The following is a 16,576-nucleotide window of genomic DNA, read 5'->3' as shown; positions in this document are numbered from 1 at the left end:
TATTGGTGTAATTGATAGACCAGATTGTTAAGGAATATTTTGGTTTAGATAGCAAGAGTTCAATTCAGTTTTTGCATGTACAATATCCGGATAACTTATGTGGCCCAAGTGGGAGATTGTTGGAATTATTTTGTGGGCTCACATAATTTAATTGTACATGGACAAGCTATCTAATAAAGGATCCAATAAAGTGATCTAATTAATTATGGATTTCCAAAGTATTAAATAAATTGGTATGGTCCACCTTATGTGTAGAAGCCCAGTCCAATTAGGTCTTCTATGATGGGTTGAAGACTGCTAAGGCTATAAATAATGTTATGGTCCCCAAGGCACAGAGAATATAACACAGAATACATCCGGAACACGTATTCTAGATATCTCTCCTTCTCCCATCAAAGGCAAGAATAAGGTGATCGATTCTCTGCTGTCTTGGAAGATCCATAACTCTGACGCTAGATCAATCAATGGATTCTGGTACGTGTTTACTGTTATTCATATTTTCTGATAATTCGACATGAATTCCTGGCGTCTTGTGATATATGGATTTAATCACATGATTTATAGATTTTTTATTAAATCTCCAACACAGGTGTCATAAAACTTTACCCAGCTATATCCCTTATACTTGGCTTGGTTTTGGTCATCCATCAACTCCTTCAGCGGCTCCACCCATACGTTGTGTGAAGGATTTAAGAAAAATGGGATCGAAATCTTTCGTTTTCCGAATTCACCTTCACTCTGTGCTCCACGCTTTCATATCTATCATTGCTCCATACCTGCACCAACATTGTATTAATATCTGAAATTCATGCTTCAAGTTCCTCCCAGAACTCTGCGAACCTGGATTAGATCTCCAACACTGACAATATAAGCATCTGGAATCGGTTTGACAAAAACCCATTCTCCATCAGCTTTTCTCTTAACTTCAAGTACCCCAACATCATCTTGAGCAAGAATTGTCATGGTGCCGGCATCCTTGTGTCGATCGAGGCCGAAGGCTAAACACATCAAAGATGAGTGGCTTTTTTAGGCTGCGACACCATTGTTAAAAGAAAAAACACAATAGTTTTAAAACCGTTGTTTTTTTTAGTGTTGTTGAATTCATATTTTCTTGCAGTGGGAGGATAGCAGTTGAGACGCATAAAGCTCGCCTGGTTCTCGAAAAAACCATAAAACCGATCTTCTGGCAAGCCCAAACTTAAAGCTATGGGCGCCAGCATCCTGTAGGCTAGTTTTTGCATCTCTGTAACGTTATCTTCACACGCCTCACTGTGAAAGCAAAAAACAACCTCATGCTACATAAATATGTAACACGATATATAAATCTCAATCCATTCCCCAAAATGTACAATGGTTTTAGAAACTTGGAAAAATCATTTTCGTAAAAAGCGGACTCGGGGGACTTCACTAATGAATGATACATATTATAGCTTCCTAGTTGAGACAATCTTGAAAGTTGAAACACACCTCAACTCTAGAGGACAATCCGCCCATTGATTACACAACTCCTTCGACTCTTCATCACCAGGCTCATCAGAAGCATATATGATCGTCGGATTCTCTATCGTACAATCGAACACTTCTTTCCAGTTTCTTACATTCTTTGTTATCTCGTGATCAGAGTATCCAAAAAGATTTACTTCATTCCGACTCACGTTCCTCTTCTCATCTTGCGGCAAGGGGAAGAATTTCCTAGAAGCCAAACCAATTTTTTCACGAACTCGTGTAGGCACCCCGTGGTTGATCACCTGGAAGAATCCCCAGTTCTCGCAAGCAACGCTGATTTCAGCCACTAATCGTGCCATGCCGTTGGGATCAAGTTGGGATCAAATATGTGTATACTAAGAGAGGAACTGAGAATGGGATGCCTTGAAATGTTCGAATGATGCATCTATCTATTTATAGATGCATCATCCAGTGTGAACCAGGAAATTGCCGCACAATTTCATCACGCAATTTCCATCCAACTTTGTTGACCCACGAAATATGCCAACCCTCCAAGTTTAAAAAACTCAGCCAACTTTGATTATTCCACCCGACATGCATTTATTGCATGTTGGCTACCTACATTTCCTAGAAGCCAAACCAAAATTTTCACGAACTCGTGTAGGCACCCCGTGGTTGATCACCTGGAAGAATCCCCAGTTCTCGCAAGCAACGCTGATTTCAGCCACTAATCGTGCCATGCCGTTGGGATCATGTTGTGGGAAGTTATATGGCGAAAGATCGATTAACGGGATGCCTTGGGCGTGGATTATGTCCAGTTTAGGCCAGTGTTCGAGTTCTTGGATGTAATCTTGATCAAGTTCGCCCATGGATGAAATGTTTGTAAGATGGTTTGAAGACCACTTAAGGTGAACGGTGATACCCTATTAGAGCTCGGGTCGACCAAGTCGACCCGGGAGACCCGAGATATTATATGGATAGCCCAAATCAGAGTCAGTGTGCAAGATGATTTTTTCAGCAGTAGGGCAGCTGAATGCCCATAACATCTTCTCCCCGGGCTACCATACGCCCCGGCTCTCATACAAGCTTTCGGGAACTTTATATTCGAGCTACCTCGAGAAACGCACCTCACTCGAGTGCATCATTATAAACTACCTTATGCTTGGCAATTATTACTATCAGAAATACAAGGGTTTGGCATATCAAAGAAGTCATCAGAAGCAGGGTATGGCCAGCCACCTTAACATACTTAGCAGGTGGACACTGAAAATAAGAGAATCATGATATTTACTCGTATAAATAACAGGTATACATCTCATTTAAAACATTCTGGAATTTTGTATCTTCGAGACTCACATATATTGCCATTATCTTTCACCTTCAACCTGCTGACTTAAGCATTGGAGGGGTCACGATGGACACCCTTCCAGCACTCATTCACGAGTTCATTTCATTATCTGTAGGTCCCGATGGAAGCCATAGCTTACATATATATCTCCTTGTTCATCTTCTCAAACAAAACTCTCATAATCATCCGAAGAATTGCCCTAGATCAGTGAATAATATTAGTGCTAATAATTTGATATTTGTAAGAGCCAATAATTCTTTTATGGATGAAATTTGAGATCTTTTCGTGCAAATATCAGCAATAATCTATATGTGCTACATATCGAGTAACTATGTAAAAGAATCTTCACGAGGATTTTTTTTATTTTTATTTTTTCAGTAACATTTGAGCACGCGATGAAGAAAATTAGAAGTTTTCGTGCCGCAATTATTTATTTTCTCAATAAGCATCATCCACCTAACTATTTCAATTTTGAAATTGTTTGATATTTTATTGAAGTGAAATATTTTTAAATTAAGTTTTTCTAAAAGAATTTTGAGGCAGATATTTTAAATTAGTGAAAAAATTTAATCAATTGATTTGTTTATTTTCCTAACATTAATCTATTTCAACCAGATGTAATATTGTCAGAATTACTTATTTTCTCTTGAATTTAAAAGAATTTCTGGGACTATTCTTTAGATGTGTATTAGATATATAATTACTCTATTAGTGATAAAAAAAAATGTATGAATGTTAAGGGCAAAAAGTTTATTCTTAATTTTTTAAAACAAATAAAATTTTATTTTTTATTTTCGTAAATTATATGTAAGTTAAACAAAATTTATTTGAAGAGTGAGTGACTATATTATGCACTTTATTTTATTTATTTTTTGTTTCAACCATCCATCTCAAGGATTTGGATTTGGAAATTTTCAATTTCTGCACTTTACTATATTTATTTTGAAATTTTTGTTTGACATATGAAAATCAACATGAGCACAAAAACTGTATGTAAATTTACATAATTAAAGAACTGAAATATAAATGCAGAAAAATAATTGCTAATAATTTGTTTATGAAAGTTCGAAACTTGAGTATCTTTCTTTATTCTCAAAACCTAAGAAGGTATCATCAACACATGTTTAGACATATTACGGATTTGGATCCTCTATTATGTTGAAAACACAGCATTAGGTGCTGTGCACTTTTTACACGAGATGATCACATGATCATCTCGTTTAATATGACAATTTTTTAAATTTACCTCATATGGTGTGATGCCCACAAGATGATCACGTGATCATCTCGTGTAAAAAATGCATGTTGTGTTTTCAACACAGTAGAAGATCCAAATCCGACATATTACAGCCTTCACGATTCAAATTTCACATCTAGATCACACAACAAAACGAACTACAAAGATTTAAACACAATGCTAATGTCCCAAATACACAACAAAAGTACAGCTTTCAGCAGGCCTCGCCGAAGCTTTAGCGAACTTCCGGCGAGGTTCCTTCATCGATTTTAAGGCGATCAATGGGCTCTTTTTCTTAGTTTGAATGTCGAGTGTTTTTTTGGAAATAAAAAGGAAATAATCTTCTACTGATGTTCGTGTAATTAAATTCACGAGGATCTCGCCTCCATCATATATATATACTTGTCACACCTAAATACTTGATCACTTTCATTTATACTCGTCAGACCCTTCCAATCACACAACTGAGGATCTCACTACCCAATCCACCACTACCTCTCAACAGATCAAGCTACTAAACTCAATCCAATTTACACAAATCACCATTCGATTCCATCTCTCCAACATGTTCATCTACTAAATGGTCGTCAATCTGTCTCGTGTTCGGGAACAGGGGTGTACCAAGCAGGGTTTCGTCCTTTGGCTCGAAGGAGTCTGGTGAACGGGGAGTCTGGCATTCTAGCTCTCTCTTCTTCCTCCAGCTCTTCTCGACTCTTTGGCAACCCATCCGGGATCGGGCAGGTACTTCTGGCTCGTACGTTCTCAATTTTCAAGGGCCTGATCAACGAACCTCCACGTTCCTTTTTCGATTTGCGAATGGCTGAGACCCCGTGTATGCATCCGATGAGTGATTTTACTCCACCAGCTTCTATTATCAACCTTTCCACCTCCTCCTTGGGTGCCTCTTTCTGAATATCAATCAAATAGTATTGTCGGAAGATTTCAATATACTGATACAATTATGCGAGAAGTGAAAAAGAACGGTAATCGAATCGAATTTGATTTCTTTATCAATTTGGGCCAGCGAGAATCATGATTTTATATTTAACAAACGCCTAGAAACTCAAGATTATGTAAGATCCAACTGAAACAGCTTACTTCAAGATCTTTGAGTTCAAAATAGGCCTGCCAGCAACTATAAGAATCATCTCCATCAACGGTCACGCAATAATCTGAAAATAGATATCAAAAGCACACATAAAAATCAAGACGAAAATAACCAAACATCAAGAACTTAAATAAATCCGAATGAAATTAATAATGAAGGCCCATAGAGACTCTGTCAAACAGCAGGAAATATTCTCATACAAGAAAATCACAATACACATGGAATCACCCAAAAGGTGTGACCAATAGCCCAAAACTTATTTCTTTTTTCCAAAAAAAAGGGATAAAAAGAAAGAAAACCCACCTGCGATTTGGTTCTCAGATTTCTGAATCAGAGGCGGGTCTTTGACGGCTCTGTCGATCTTGCTTCTGCTAAAAGGCTCCAGCTTTGGTATGTAACCATTGTTTCTTGAAGAACAGTGAATAATCGGAACACAAATGCTTCTCGACTGCGAACACTGGGGAACCGGAAATGTGTTTGAAGAACAATTCAAGGGCACAACCCGATTCATCTTCTCAGCTGCCTTTTGATATTGGCCTCTCAGCTAAGATGAAACTCACAGACACTGAGTGCTTGCGGGGAATGATATTTATTAATATAATGGAAAAGATTGGACTTCGGATCAGGATGCGATATTTCGATGGTTTTCTTTGAATAGTTCTGAAAACGATGGACAATCTGACGGTTGGCTAAGCGAGATATCACGATAGGAGTATCCTGGCCGTTGATAATGTGATAATAAAGGTATTGGCTGGGTCCTAGAAAACAGAAACCCAATCCTAATCCACCTCACACAATTACTCATCAATATCTATCTGATTCTAATAATTTAAATATATTAATAACAATACTTCTTTTATTCTTTATTTCACTATTATTATTCTTTATTCCAATTTATTTATCTTTTTCCACAAATTCTACTCATTTATTATCTTTGTGATGACCTATTCTTCAAGCCAATTATTGGTGGTGGTGCTCGAAAAAGTATTGCTTATGTTAACATGATTCCCGAGTTCAAAGAAAATTTGAACTTCAAAAATGATTCCGAGATGATTCGATGGCGATGACGAATAATAACATTTGATCGACGACGGCAAGGAAGGTTCAGAGTCATGAAAAGTCACAGGCAGAATAAAGAAAATATGATTGTGCTATATTATCTCAAAGCTTTAAAAGAAAAATTCCTACCCTTATCAATAAAATTGGCTTCACCTTTTCTTTTCTTTTCTTTTTTTTTTTTAAAAATAACACATTACATAAAAATTCTGACAAAAATTTATGTGAAACATATCTCTTATTTGGGTTATCCATGAAAAAGTATTATTTTTTATGCTAAGAGTAGTTGACCAGTCTCACAAATAAAGATTCGTAAGAATGTCTTACAAGAGACCTACTCAAAATTTTAATACTAGAGTACATTTTTAAAACTTTATTTGGTCCCTTATCGATAGAAAATCACATGGACGAGGGAAAAAAAAATTAAGAAATCATAATAATTACTAACGAGCTGCAACATATATAATCGGTTTCTATATTTAATAATTTTAAGATATAAATAGAGTAATTTATTTCATTCTAAAATTTTTGTATTAGTCTTAAACAGTAATATATATATAAAAAAATGAGAGAAAGAAGTCGAAAAATATAAAATTTGCATAGTTTTCGAATAAAATATTTTACAGCCAAGATTAAAGAGTTATTTTTTAATTTAATAGGAAAAAAAATTCCAAGAAATTTGGATAAATTCAAGTTATTTTAGCCACCTGGACTGGACCAACCGAAAGAATATATAAGTCAATTTGCGCAGACGTGTTCAACGAACATAACGGTGCTGTAACATTTTCTTTTCCCTCGCAGTTCTCTCTCCTTCCAATCGTCAAAATCAATTCAATATATTTCGATTTTCTCCTTCGTTTTCCAAATTTAAGGGGAAATATGCTCGTTCCAATGATTGTTTTGTGACAATTGATGAATTTATCGAGATCAATTCTGTTATAGGGCGCTTGAATTGTATTACCATTTTCTGAGCTTCCAAATTAATCAATTTAAGGGGAATGAGGAAGCCAATGGGGAGCTTACAGGATCTGATTGAAGAAGCTAAGCTTCGAATGGTGTGGTGGGCTCTCTGTATTTTCGGTGTAACTTATTTCTTGACAAGTAAGCTGTTGACTTTTTCTTGTTCGCGGTGTTAATTTTAAGCTCGTTGTAGTTCACCAATGAATTGGTCCGTAGTTGAGAATTTGAGGAATGGAATCTGCATTTCACGGGTACTTTGTTTCATCACATGTCGTGGTTTCTTGCTATTATTGTTGTATGCTTGTAATATATGTTGTGAATGCTTTGAGATTGCTATGATTTTGCTTTCATGTGAAAGAAGGGATCCCTAGGTTAGTTGTGAGGAATTGAAGATAATTATAAGCGAGAAAGGAGGGGGAATACTTTCTGGATAATGTACTATATGGGATACATGAAATTAGTTTTGGCGGTTCAAGCTCAATTTGTGAAATGACTTTTTATGTGAATTTCCAATTCAGATGAGCTTGAATGTTATTTTTTATCAGATTAGTTTAATCAGAAGAAATTGTGAGTTTTTATTTTGGTTCAGTGAGGAAAAGAATATTAGTTTTGGTTGGTTCATCTTCTGCAAGTATGCTCTTCATAAGACTGTTAATACTACAACGTCCCTTAGTACTGAATATGACAATATGTACATTGATTGCAGATACTAGCAAATCAATGTTGATGAACATACCCATAGCGGTACTCTTGGTTTCTGGAATATGGAGATTATTTAGCATGGTGGAGTTCCAGTGGAAGGTTCAGAGTATCAGGCCAACATCCTATTTGTCACGCCTAGAACAGAAGCAGTTGTCTGTGAATGATTCTCGTCTTTCTACTCTGCCTCCATCCAAAAAATGGAAACGAAAAATAGATTCCCCCGTTGTAGAAGCAGCTATTGAGGATTTCATCGACAAGATTTTGCATGATTTTGTCATTGATTTGTGGTATTCTGAGATTACACCTGATAAAGAGGCTCCAGAGCTCATACATGGCATAGTCATGGATGTGCTTGGTGAAGTATCTGGAAGAATTAAAGAAGTAAACCTTGTTGACCTGCTGACAAGGTGGGCTCTGGTGTTTTTTTTCTTAATATTTTTCCCTCTGGAGCCGTATGAATGTATGTTAATATGTCAATTAAGTGATTATGACATAATTTGTTGAGCGTCAATCTCTGCTTTCCAGGGATATAGTAGACTTGATAGGAGATCACATCGAACTTTTTAGAAGAAACCAGGCTTCCATTGGTGTGGAGGTTATGCGGACATTTTCTTTTGAAGAACGAGACCAAAGACTGAAACATCACCTCATGTCCTCTAAGGAGCTTCACCCCGCTTTGATATCTCCAGAGTGTGAGTACAAGGTGTAGAAGTGTTCTGATTCAGAAGGAATTGTTTGGCGAGTTATATATGCTTTATTTCTTTTGCTTATTAATTTTCATGACGTCTAATGCTTTTTAGTGTATAGGTTCTTCAACAGCTCATGGGTGGACTTTTGGCAGTTGTACTAAGACCAAGGGAAGCTCAATGCCCAATAGTCAGATCCATTGCTCGTGAGCTTTTAACTTGTTTGGTAATGCAGCCTATAATGAATTTTGCTAGCCCTGGGTGAGATGCGATTTCCTTTAATCCCTTATTCATTTTGGGAAATTCTGAATTTGTGTCGTCATGCTCCTTGAAGAACTGTTTTCTCTAGAAGGTTTATGTTGGAATGATGCCATTCTGCAGAGAGACATGCCACTTATATGTCCTGTGCATGAGGATTTTAACCACAACTTGTTTTTCTGATGTTAAACATTTTTTCTATTTCTCGCTGCTGTGCATGCTTTCTCATCAATAAAATTTTTCATTTTGAAAAATGCAGTTTGCAGTACTCATTAGAATCTTCTGATTCTTCTGGTAAAAACTAAATAGCTAGGTGAGTTGGTTAATGCATTTGCTTTTCTTTAGTGGACATCATGTTTAGACAAAAAAAAATTACCGAGAAATAAATGTTTCAGCTGTCCAAGTTGACAAAAAGAATGGCACTTCACAGAAAGTGACATATATAATACAAACTTTGTGAAGAAATCTAGGTACTTCAGCTGAAAAGATATTAATGGTAAATCTCTTTCTTGCATAATATGCCTTCCCTGATACATTGTTATTCCTACTATTCTTGTGTTTCAATGGTTATTGTTACACAGCTATTTGGTTAGATACCAACTTTTTTTGTTGGCCATATTTTATTATCAAGGTCCACATTCTGTAAACTTTCCCAATCTTTGTCAATTTTATGATGGTAATTATAATTTCTTTTGCTTTGTGTACGTTTACATTCAAAATATAATCAAGCTTTACTCCCCTTTCCAGATATATTAATGAGTTAATTGAATATATCATGCTCGCCTACAATGAGGGGTTTAAGAATGTTGCCACTGATCAATCCCCAAACTTGGAGGGTCATAACCATGAACATGATAAAAGTAGAGACCATGTTCAAACCAGTGAATCTTCATCAACAAAGACCGTACATGCTGGTGATCAAGAGACTAATATGTCTGTTTCTCGATTTGATTATAAAAAGAAATTGGAATTGGATACCTCAGGACATCGCCTATCTAGTTCGATGCAGGATGATCCCATGCATCCACGGCCTGCGGACTGGGCAAAAGTGTTTGAAGCAGCAACCCTCAGAAGAACAGAAGTTCTAATGCCTGAAAATCTTGAAAATATGTGGGCTATTGGTAGAAACTACAAAAAGAAGCTCCAAACCAAAGTTTCTACTGATGAACTGGAGAATGCTGCAACTGGTGTTTCCCATGAAAGCAGAAATAAGCTTAAAAAATCCAACAGCACTTCTGATTTAAACATTCGGCCAGACCTGGAAGATGTATTCACAAACAAAGGAAACACACTTGTCATTGCAGAATACCATGGTATAGTTGTTAATAAACTTAACGCGCATAGCATGAAGAATTCTTCAGACAGGGCGTCACATTGTGAAGAGCTGCATGCTCCAAAGCTGAGGTGTCGGGTTAGACCACTAATTTCCTATTAATGGTTCTTGCATTTAATTGGTTTTAACTTTGTTTTACAAAATTGTAAAATCCTTATATCGCTCACAAATTATAGCCTCAGTTTTATCCGGTGTTTCTATAGTAGTTGTGTTTCTTTTTCTGTGGTCATGCATTAATGTTTGTAGAAGATATATCTTCCAAATTTTCCGTTTATTGTTTAAAAGTAAATAATATCGCATTCAATTAATTTATTATCTGTCAATTAATGAGTGTAAAATTGTGGTGATTATATAACAATGCAAGCTGTAATGACTGCCCTTTTTTGCATGATGATTTGTTTTTTAAAGTTGAGGCCCGAGTTTAACTATTTCCGATCACCTTTGCTTAGTGTTGTCTAAGGTGTGATGCGCCTTAGTTGACTATATATCCCTGATTCTGCAGGTCATTGGAGCGTACTTTGAGAAAATTGGCTCTAATTCTTTCGCAGTTTATTCAATCGCTGTGACCGATGGTGACAACAAAACTTGGTTTGTGAACAGAAGGTTTGGGTTCTTCCAGTTTGAATAAAAAATTATATTTTCTTTGAATTCATATCTTGTTGATCTACTTTCTATCCAGATCAATGGGAAACAACTTCGTTTTCTTTGACTGATGATTGTTTGTTTGATGCTGTAACCACAGGTATAGGAACTTTGAACGATTGCATAGGCATCTTAAGGAAATTCCTAATTATACATTACATTTGCCCCCCAAAAGAATTTTTTCTTCAAGCACCGAGGATGCCTTTGTTCACCAGCGTTGTATTCAGCTTGATAAATATCTCCAAGTATGATTATCCTTATTCTGAATTATGTTACCTACACTTTTCATATATTAACCGTTTTCGAGATATTGTCAGAACCTCTTCTCAATTGCCAATGTTGCCGAGCAACATGAAGTGTGGGACTTTTTAAGTGCTTCCTCCCAGGTTCGGATATGCCTTTTCTGTTGTAAATAAAATTGTGTACCTGGTACTTTGTTACTAATTCATGGTTTCTTATTAATGAAGAATTATTCATTTGGGAAATCATCTTCTGCGATGAGGACTCTGGCAGGTATGTGACTCCTGTTCTTTTATTTGTTATTTAAGATACATTCAATTTCCACATTTATGTCACATTAAAGCGGGTTGCTTACAGCCACAATCATGGCATTTGGATACTTGGTGTGTGTGTGAGTGAGTCTATATATTTATATATATACTTGCAGAATGAATTCTCTATTTAACAAGTCCGTTGGTTCCTTGTTTCTTATTTGAGCATAATTTTCCCATATAATTCGTTTTCCTTTGTTTTTGGTTGAGTAAAAAATTAAAAATTTCCCTACTTGGGAGCTAAAAGTTTTTCTCGTGTAGAAACAGCATCAACATGATTATGTTTCTGGTGTGTTATTGCTTACTCCTCTTTCAGAAATAGGCGCTTTAAAGCAGGATCACTTTCTTTCCTCTAGTTTATTATGTTTTATCACTCCAGAAACAGTGTATCATTATAAAATAAGTAGGATCGTTTCTAAGTTTGTTGTCTTAGAGAAACAGCTTTTACTGATACTCCTACAAACTATGATCAAACTCGCATATCATGTAGTTGATGGATTTATTATCAAAAGTCCTCATCGATTCCTCTGTCTATGTGCCTATTATTTTGAAATTTTTGTTCTTGGGAGTCTAGTTTTGTTACTTCATCTTTATTTCCTGATAGGGAGTATAAATTCATTGACAAATATTGGTTATCTTCACCTTCTGTTTTCTAACAGTCATAACTGTTTAGATCTGAAATGATACTTTGCCATGCCAATACATCTGATCATCTGTTGCCTGAACCACATCACTTTTGTTTGGTAGTTTTGTTTGTTTATGTTATTTTAAATTGGATCGATTGTTCAATTGTTATCTGGACAGTTTCAAAATTATTTTATAACCCAAACATTACATTACATTTCAACATTCTCTCACAATCCCAAAATATCTGGATGCAAATGGTTATTTGAAGCATATAGCCGGTGAGGAAAACTAAAGGAATCTAACTTATTTATCTTTATGTTCATAATTTTGTATGCTTAAATAATGAGTTCAAACTATATCTACAAATTTGGATGTCATAAAATAACCCTTGACTGGAATAGTTAACGTGGATGATGCTGTGGATGATATTTTACGCCAATTCAAAGGAGTTTCCGAAGGTCTCATGCGGAAAATGGTTGGCCCACTTTCCTCTTCTTCTGGACCTGCATCTTCAGTTCCAAGCAGAAACTTGTCCTGGAATTCAAATGATATTAATAAATTGTCAACAAGACAAAGTATCTCACAATCAATTAACAGTTTTTCTGATGCTGAGGAAGGTGACAAAGATGAAACCAACGTGCAACAGGAAATTGATTCCTCTGCCAAAGCTAATGGGAGGTGTTCAGACAATGAACTGAATTCTAAGGGGTATCCACCAAGGGTGGTTAATCATAGTGTAGATGTCATTGACTTGCATTCCGAGGATTTTGGCAGTTTTAGGGTGGACACTGAAACGAGCAATGGTACCAGATATCAAGAGCTAAGTTTGGCCTTAACCTCTGTCCCCCAAAAGGATCCTACTGAGGTGCCTCCTGAGGTATTATTCGTTTTAACGGAGTGCCACTTCTCTTTCTCATTTATTCTTTTCATTCTCGCTTCACCTTTCTCATAATAGTCTCAATATACTGTCCATGATTTTGCGATCTCCTTTGGATGGCGTTAGCTCTTTCGTTATTTGATTTTCTCGTTAACTTTTTTATTTGGCCTCTCCCAGGTTACTGGAGTGTGTGATGAGTTTTTGTATGTTCATATTTATATGAGTGCATGCAGACAATCTAGCTTGTATCTATCATTTCAACGTAGCTACTCATGACATCATTCATTGACTTCTCCTGAGTTTTTGTAAAAAAAATTGCTATTTTTGTTGAGGGTGGAAGTCCGAATTGTCACAGTTCCCTCTGATGAAATGATTTCTGGCTGTGTCTTAAACTTGTCTTGCGGTGTGGGTTAACAGTAATTTATAAATAGCACATGAAGAGGCTCAAAAATGATCTACTCAGCTATTAATTCTGAATGGAAAATATCTTCAAAGGTTTGATTTTGAGCGTCTCCTACACTAATTTTAAAGCAAAGTTAATTCCTAGGCCATTCACAAGTACTAAAAGAAATGTTATGATTGTATTCACTTATTTAAATACATGGATAATCTTTTGTGTTGTGCTCAGGCATCGGAAAGATTTCTGAAATTTTTCTGGAGCCAATTAGCTCAGAAAGAGTTTAGCTGCCATGCTATTATTGATTGTTAAAATGTGGCTTTCTTAGGTCGTTTCTACCTATGTTATACAGTCTTGGTTATGCTTGCTCTAACCAAGTCTATATTTCCCTTGCAGTGGACACCACCAAATTTAAGTGTTCCAATCCTGAATTTAGTTGACAACATATTTCAGCTCAAGAGAAGAGGCTGGCTAAGGTATTGCTTTCATATTTGCTCTTTTCTTTCTTTAGGTTTATCTTTAATGGTAAAATCGTATTATTTTGACTCATCCAACTGTAAATATCCAGCTTGCATAATTTTCATTAAACTAGAGGCTTGAAGTGTACTGTATTATCTTTAATAGGCCATGTCCCTGGTCTCGAACATTTGCAATTTTTTTTTAAATTAATAAATCAATTTGTTCAAATTTTATTTTTAATTTTCTGCTTCCCTTCTTGTTTTCAGTTTAAATTTGGGGAAGCTTAGTTAAAATTCTTATGTTTATTTGACACTTCCTCATATTCAAGAGATGTTACGCTCCATATATATGATTCCGGCTCATTTTTTAATGGCCAAACCGTATGTTGGATGGACTGACTGATTTACGTCAAAATGAAGACATGAAAATGAAAAGGAACCATGACAGTTATTGTCTTCTCTTATTTTTGGCCTTTTCTATTGTTTAAACATTATGATTCTGGTTAACTAATCAAGGATTTGTTCCTTTTCAAATATTCATTTAGGCTGAGCTGGGATATATACTCAGATATAATTTTTTTTTCAACTTTTGAGAATTTGTGTGCAGACTAAGGTTACGGCCTTTTAATATCCTTTTAAGGTCCTCTGGTGCACCCCAATAATAATAATAATAAGTGGCATTGTCGCTCTCTGTTTGAATTTTTCATCGAAAGTGGCAAGCTGTCGGGATTACATGAGTAATTTCTCACAACAGCTCTATTGTTGTATCAGATCATTATTTAGCCTTGTACCATATACTTTTTTTCCTTCTCACTGTAGGAGACAGGTTTTTTGGATATCAAAGCAAATATTGCAATTAGTTATGGAAGATGCCATTGATGACTGGATCTTAAGGCAGATTCAATGGCTTCGTAGAGAGGATATTGTTGCACAAGGGATTCGATGGATCCAGAATGTAAGTTATGAGTCTCATTCCAATTATTTCATTATCTGAAGTCGTGCATATTGTTCCGTGACGCTAGTTGGCCAGCCTGAGAATCATAGCATTTGGATTTCAATTATCATCTATGCACTGGCCATTACGTGGCTTGAGTTATGGTGTCTCAGCTAAAGTTGGATGTCTCCTCTGCTGGAGTTATAAGTTTTAAGCTATCTGCAACTAAATTTTGGCGTATAACTTGAGTTCTTTACCTTTAACTCTGCCATAGCTTTGAAAATTTCTTAATTTCTTCACATATCTTTCTGGTCACTTTACTGATTATTTTCTTCTGTAGGTTCTCTGGCCTGATGGCACATTCTTTCTGAGATTAAGAGCTCAAAGCCTACTCAATGACTATCAAGCATTTCGGGTATCTACGCGAACAAGTCAACAAGGCGGAAGGAGGATCACAAAACCAGGGTCTTTTGAACAACAGCTTGAAGCTGCTCGTAGAGCTAGTGATGTGAAGAGGATGATCTTTGGCAAGTGCTACTTTCCTATATACTTTCTTCATTCTAGGTTTACTGTACTTCTTCATCTGAATTTCAGATTAAGCATCTTTTCATAAATCTCTAGCTTTATACATGTTTATAATGTTTCCTTAATGTTTTCATTTTTCCCAGGTTGCCTAATGACGCACTGTTTCGATCTGTTCGTTTCATGTCCTTGTCCTATATTGATTTATTGGTTTATCTCATTCATTTTGATTCCGATTGTCCTTTCCCGAATGCAGATGGTGCTCCTGCCACTTTGGTTAGCTTGATCGGGCATAAGCAGTACAGACGCTGTGGTAGAGATATATACTATTTCCTTCAGGTACCGCTCTTACTACTACTTAATACAACTAGCTCGGTGCGATGAGTGAAAAACACCCCAACTAGGGAGTGAAACGTGTAAACCGTTCAAATTTCACGAGAGTTCTAAAAAAATTATAGATGGTGTCCCCTCTCCAATAAAGTCCTGAACTTTTCACTTCCTAGGCGTTTTGGGTTTATGTTTGTATGGCCATATCTCTGTGTGAAACGAGTGTTTGACGTATGTTAACTGTCGTCTTCTTCCTCAGTCTACAATTTGTTTGAAGCAACTCGGGTATGGAATACTGGAACTTGTTCTAATATCCATTTTCCCTGAGTTACGTGAAGTTATGACAGATATCCACGAGAAGATGCATGTTCAACCTGAATAGAAACGAATCTTCTTTTCTTACAATCCACAAACACAAAAATGGTCGGCCCTCAGCAGCAGTTCTTGGGTGCATTGCCTACTTTCCATTCTGATTAATATTTCTATTATTTCCGTACAGAGTGTACGACACTTGTTCGTTGTAGCGTAGCGATTCATAAGACGTATCATTCTATGAGAGAAATTTTGTAATGATTTTTAGTTCTTGTAGATTCTAATCATTCTTTGTCACAATATCGATTACTAATTTACAAGAGCCAAAGTAGATTAATTTTTTTTATTATTATTATTGAATACCCCCTACTGTGACACATCAAGCTAATCAATGAACCATAAGTATAAGAGTCTGGTTTGATCCTTTCTCTTTCATGGTTGCAAGAATCTCGCCAACTCCTACAAACTCCCGTTTCGTGCAACAGCCATGAATCACGGAGTTAAATATCGCTACATTTGGCTTAAACTTCAAAACTGCCCACCATGTACTCAAAGAACTTCAGTCGCCTTCTTCAACTTCCCTTCCTTACACAACCCATTGATCATTATACTGAACGTTAAAACATTCACTTGATCCCCAACCTAAACATCTCAGCAAGCAAAACCCCGGCCACATGTCCAATTCAATCTAACAGACAAACATACAATTAAGTGTCTCGCTATTAGGCAAAATATCCTTCCTTTTCATCATGTGGCAGCCTCATAGCCCCTGCCCAATGAAGACAAATGGCGGTG

General features: G+C 36.3%; 2 protein-coding genes and 1 pseudogene across 2 annotated transcripts; 1 reads left to right on the top strand and 2 right to left on the bottom strand.

The window, feature by feature from the left end:
* Positions 1-558: 558 nt before the first annotated feature.
* Positions 559-2,315, bottom strand: LOC140840929 (protein LATERAL BRANCHING OXIDOREDUCTASE 1-like; annotated as a pseudogene).
* Positions 2,316-4,390: 2,075 nt separating this feature from the next.
* Positions 4,391-5,738, bottom strand: LOC140841867 (CCG-binding protein 1-like). Its single transcript, XM_073209579.1, has 3 exons — positions 5,443-5,738; positions 5,130-5,203; positions 4,391-4,939 (listed from the first exon to the last, which is right to left on the bottom strand). The coding sequence occupies exons 1-3, from the start codon at positions 5,648-5,650 to the stop codon at positions 4,619-4,621; spliced, it is 603 nt and encodes a 200-aa protein (XP_073065680.1). The 5' UTR covers positions 5,651-5,738; the 3' UTR covers positions 4,391-4,618.
* Positions 5,739-6,937: 1,199 nt separating this feature from the next.
* LOC140841864 (uncharacterized) lies at positions 6,938-16,102 on the top strand. The gene is made up of 16 exons (XM_073209578.1): positions 6,938-6,967; positions 7,138-7,296; positions 7,862-8,264; positions 8,383-8,560; positions 8,665-8,804; positions 9,549-10,212; positions 10,637-10,737; positions 10,877-11,021; positions 11,094-11,162; positions 11,244-11,289; positions 12,356-12,831; positions 13,625-13,704; positions 14,506-14,641; positions 14,961-15,147; positions 15,399-15,481; positions 15,729-16,102. The coding sequence occupies exons 2-16, from the start codon at positions 7,194-7,196 to the stop codon at positions 15,849-15,851; spliced, it is 2,934 nt and encodes a 977-aa protein (XP_073065679.1). The 5' UTR covers positions 6,938-6,967; positions 7,138-7,193; the 3' UTR covers positions 15,852-16,102.
* Positions 16,103-16,576: the final 474 nt, after the last annotated feature.

This window comes from Primulina eburnea, chromosome 9 (genome assembly GCF_022965805.1).
Source record: "Primulina eburnea isolate SZY01 chromosome 9, ASM2296580v1, whole genome shotgun sequence".
In the NCBI taxonomy this organism is placed as follows: domain Eukaryota; kingdom Viridiplantae; phylum Streptophyta; class Magnoliopsida; order Lamiales; family Gesneriaceae; genus Primulina; species Primulina eburnea.
The sequence above is the reverse complement of the archived record's forward strand: the minus strand, read 5'-3'. Positions and strand labels throughout refer to the sequence as shown.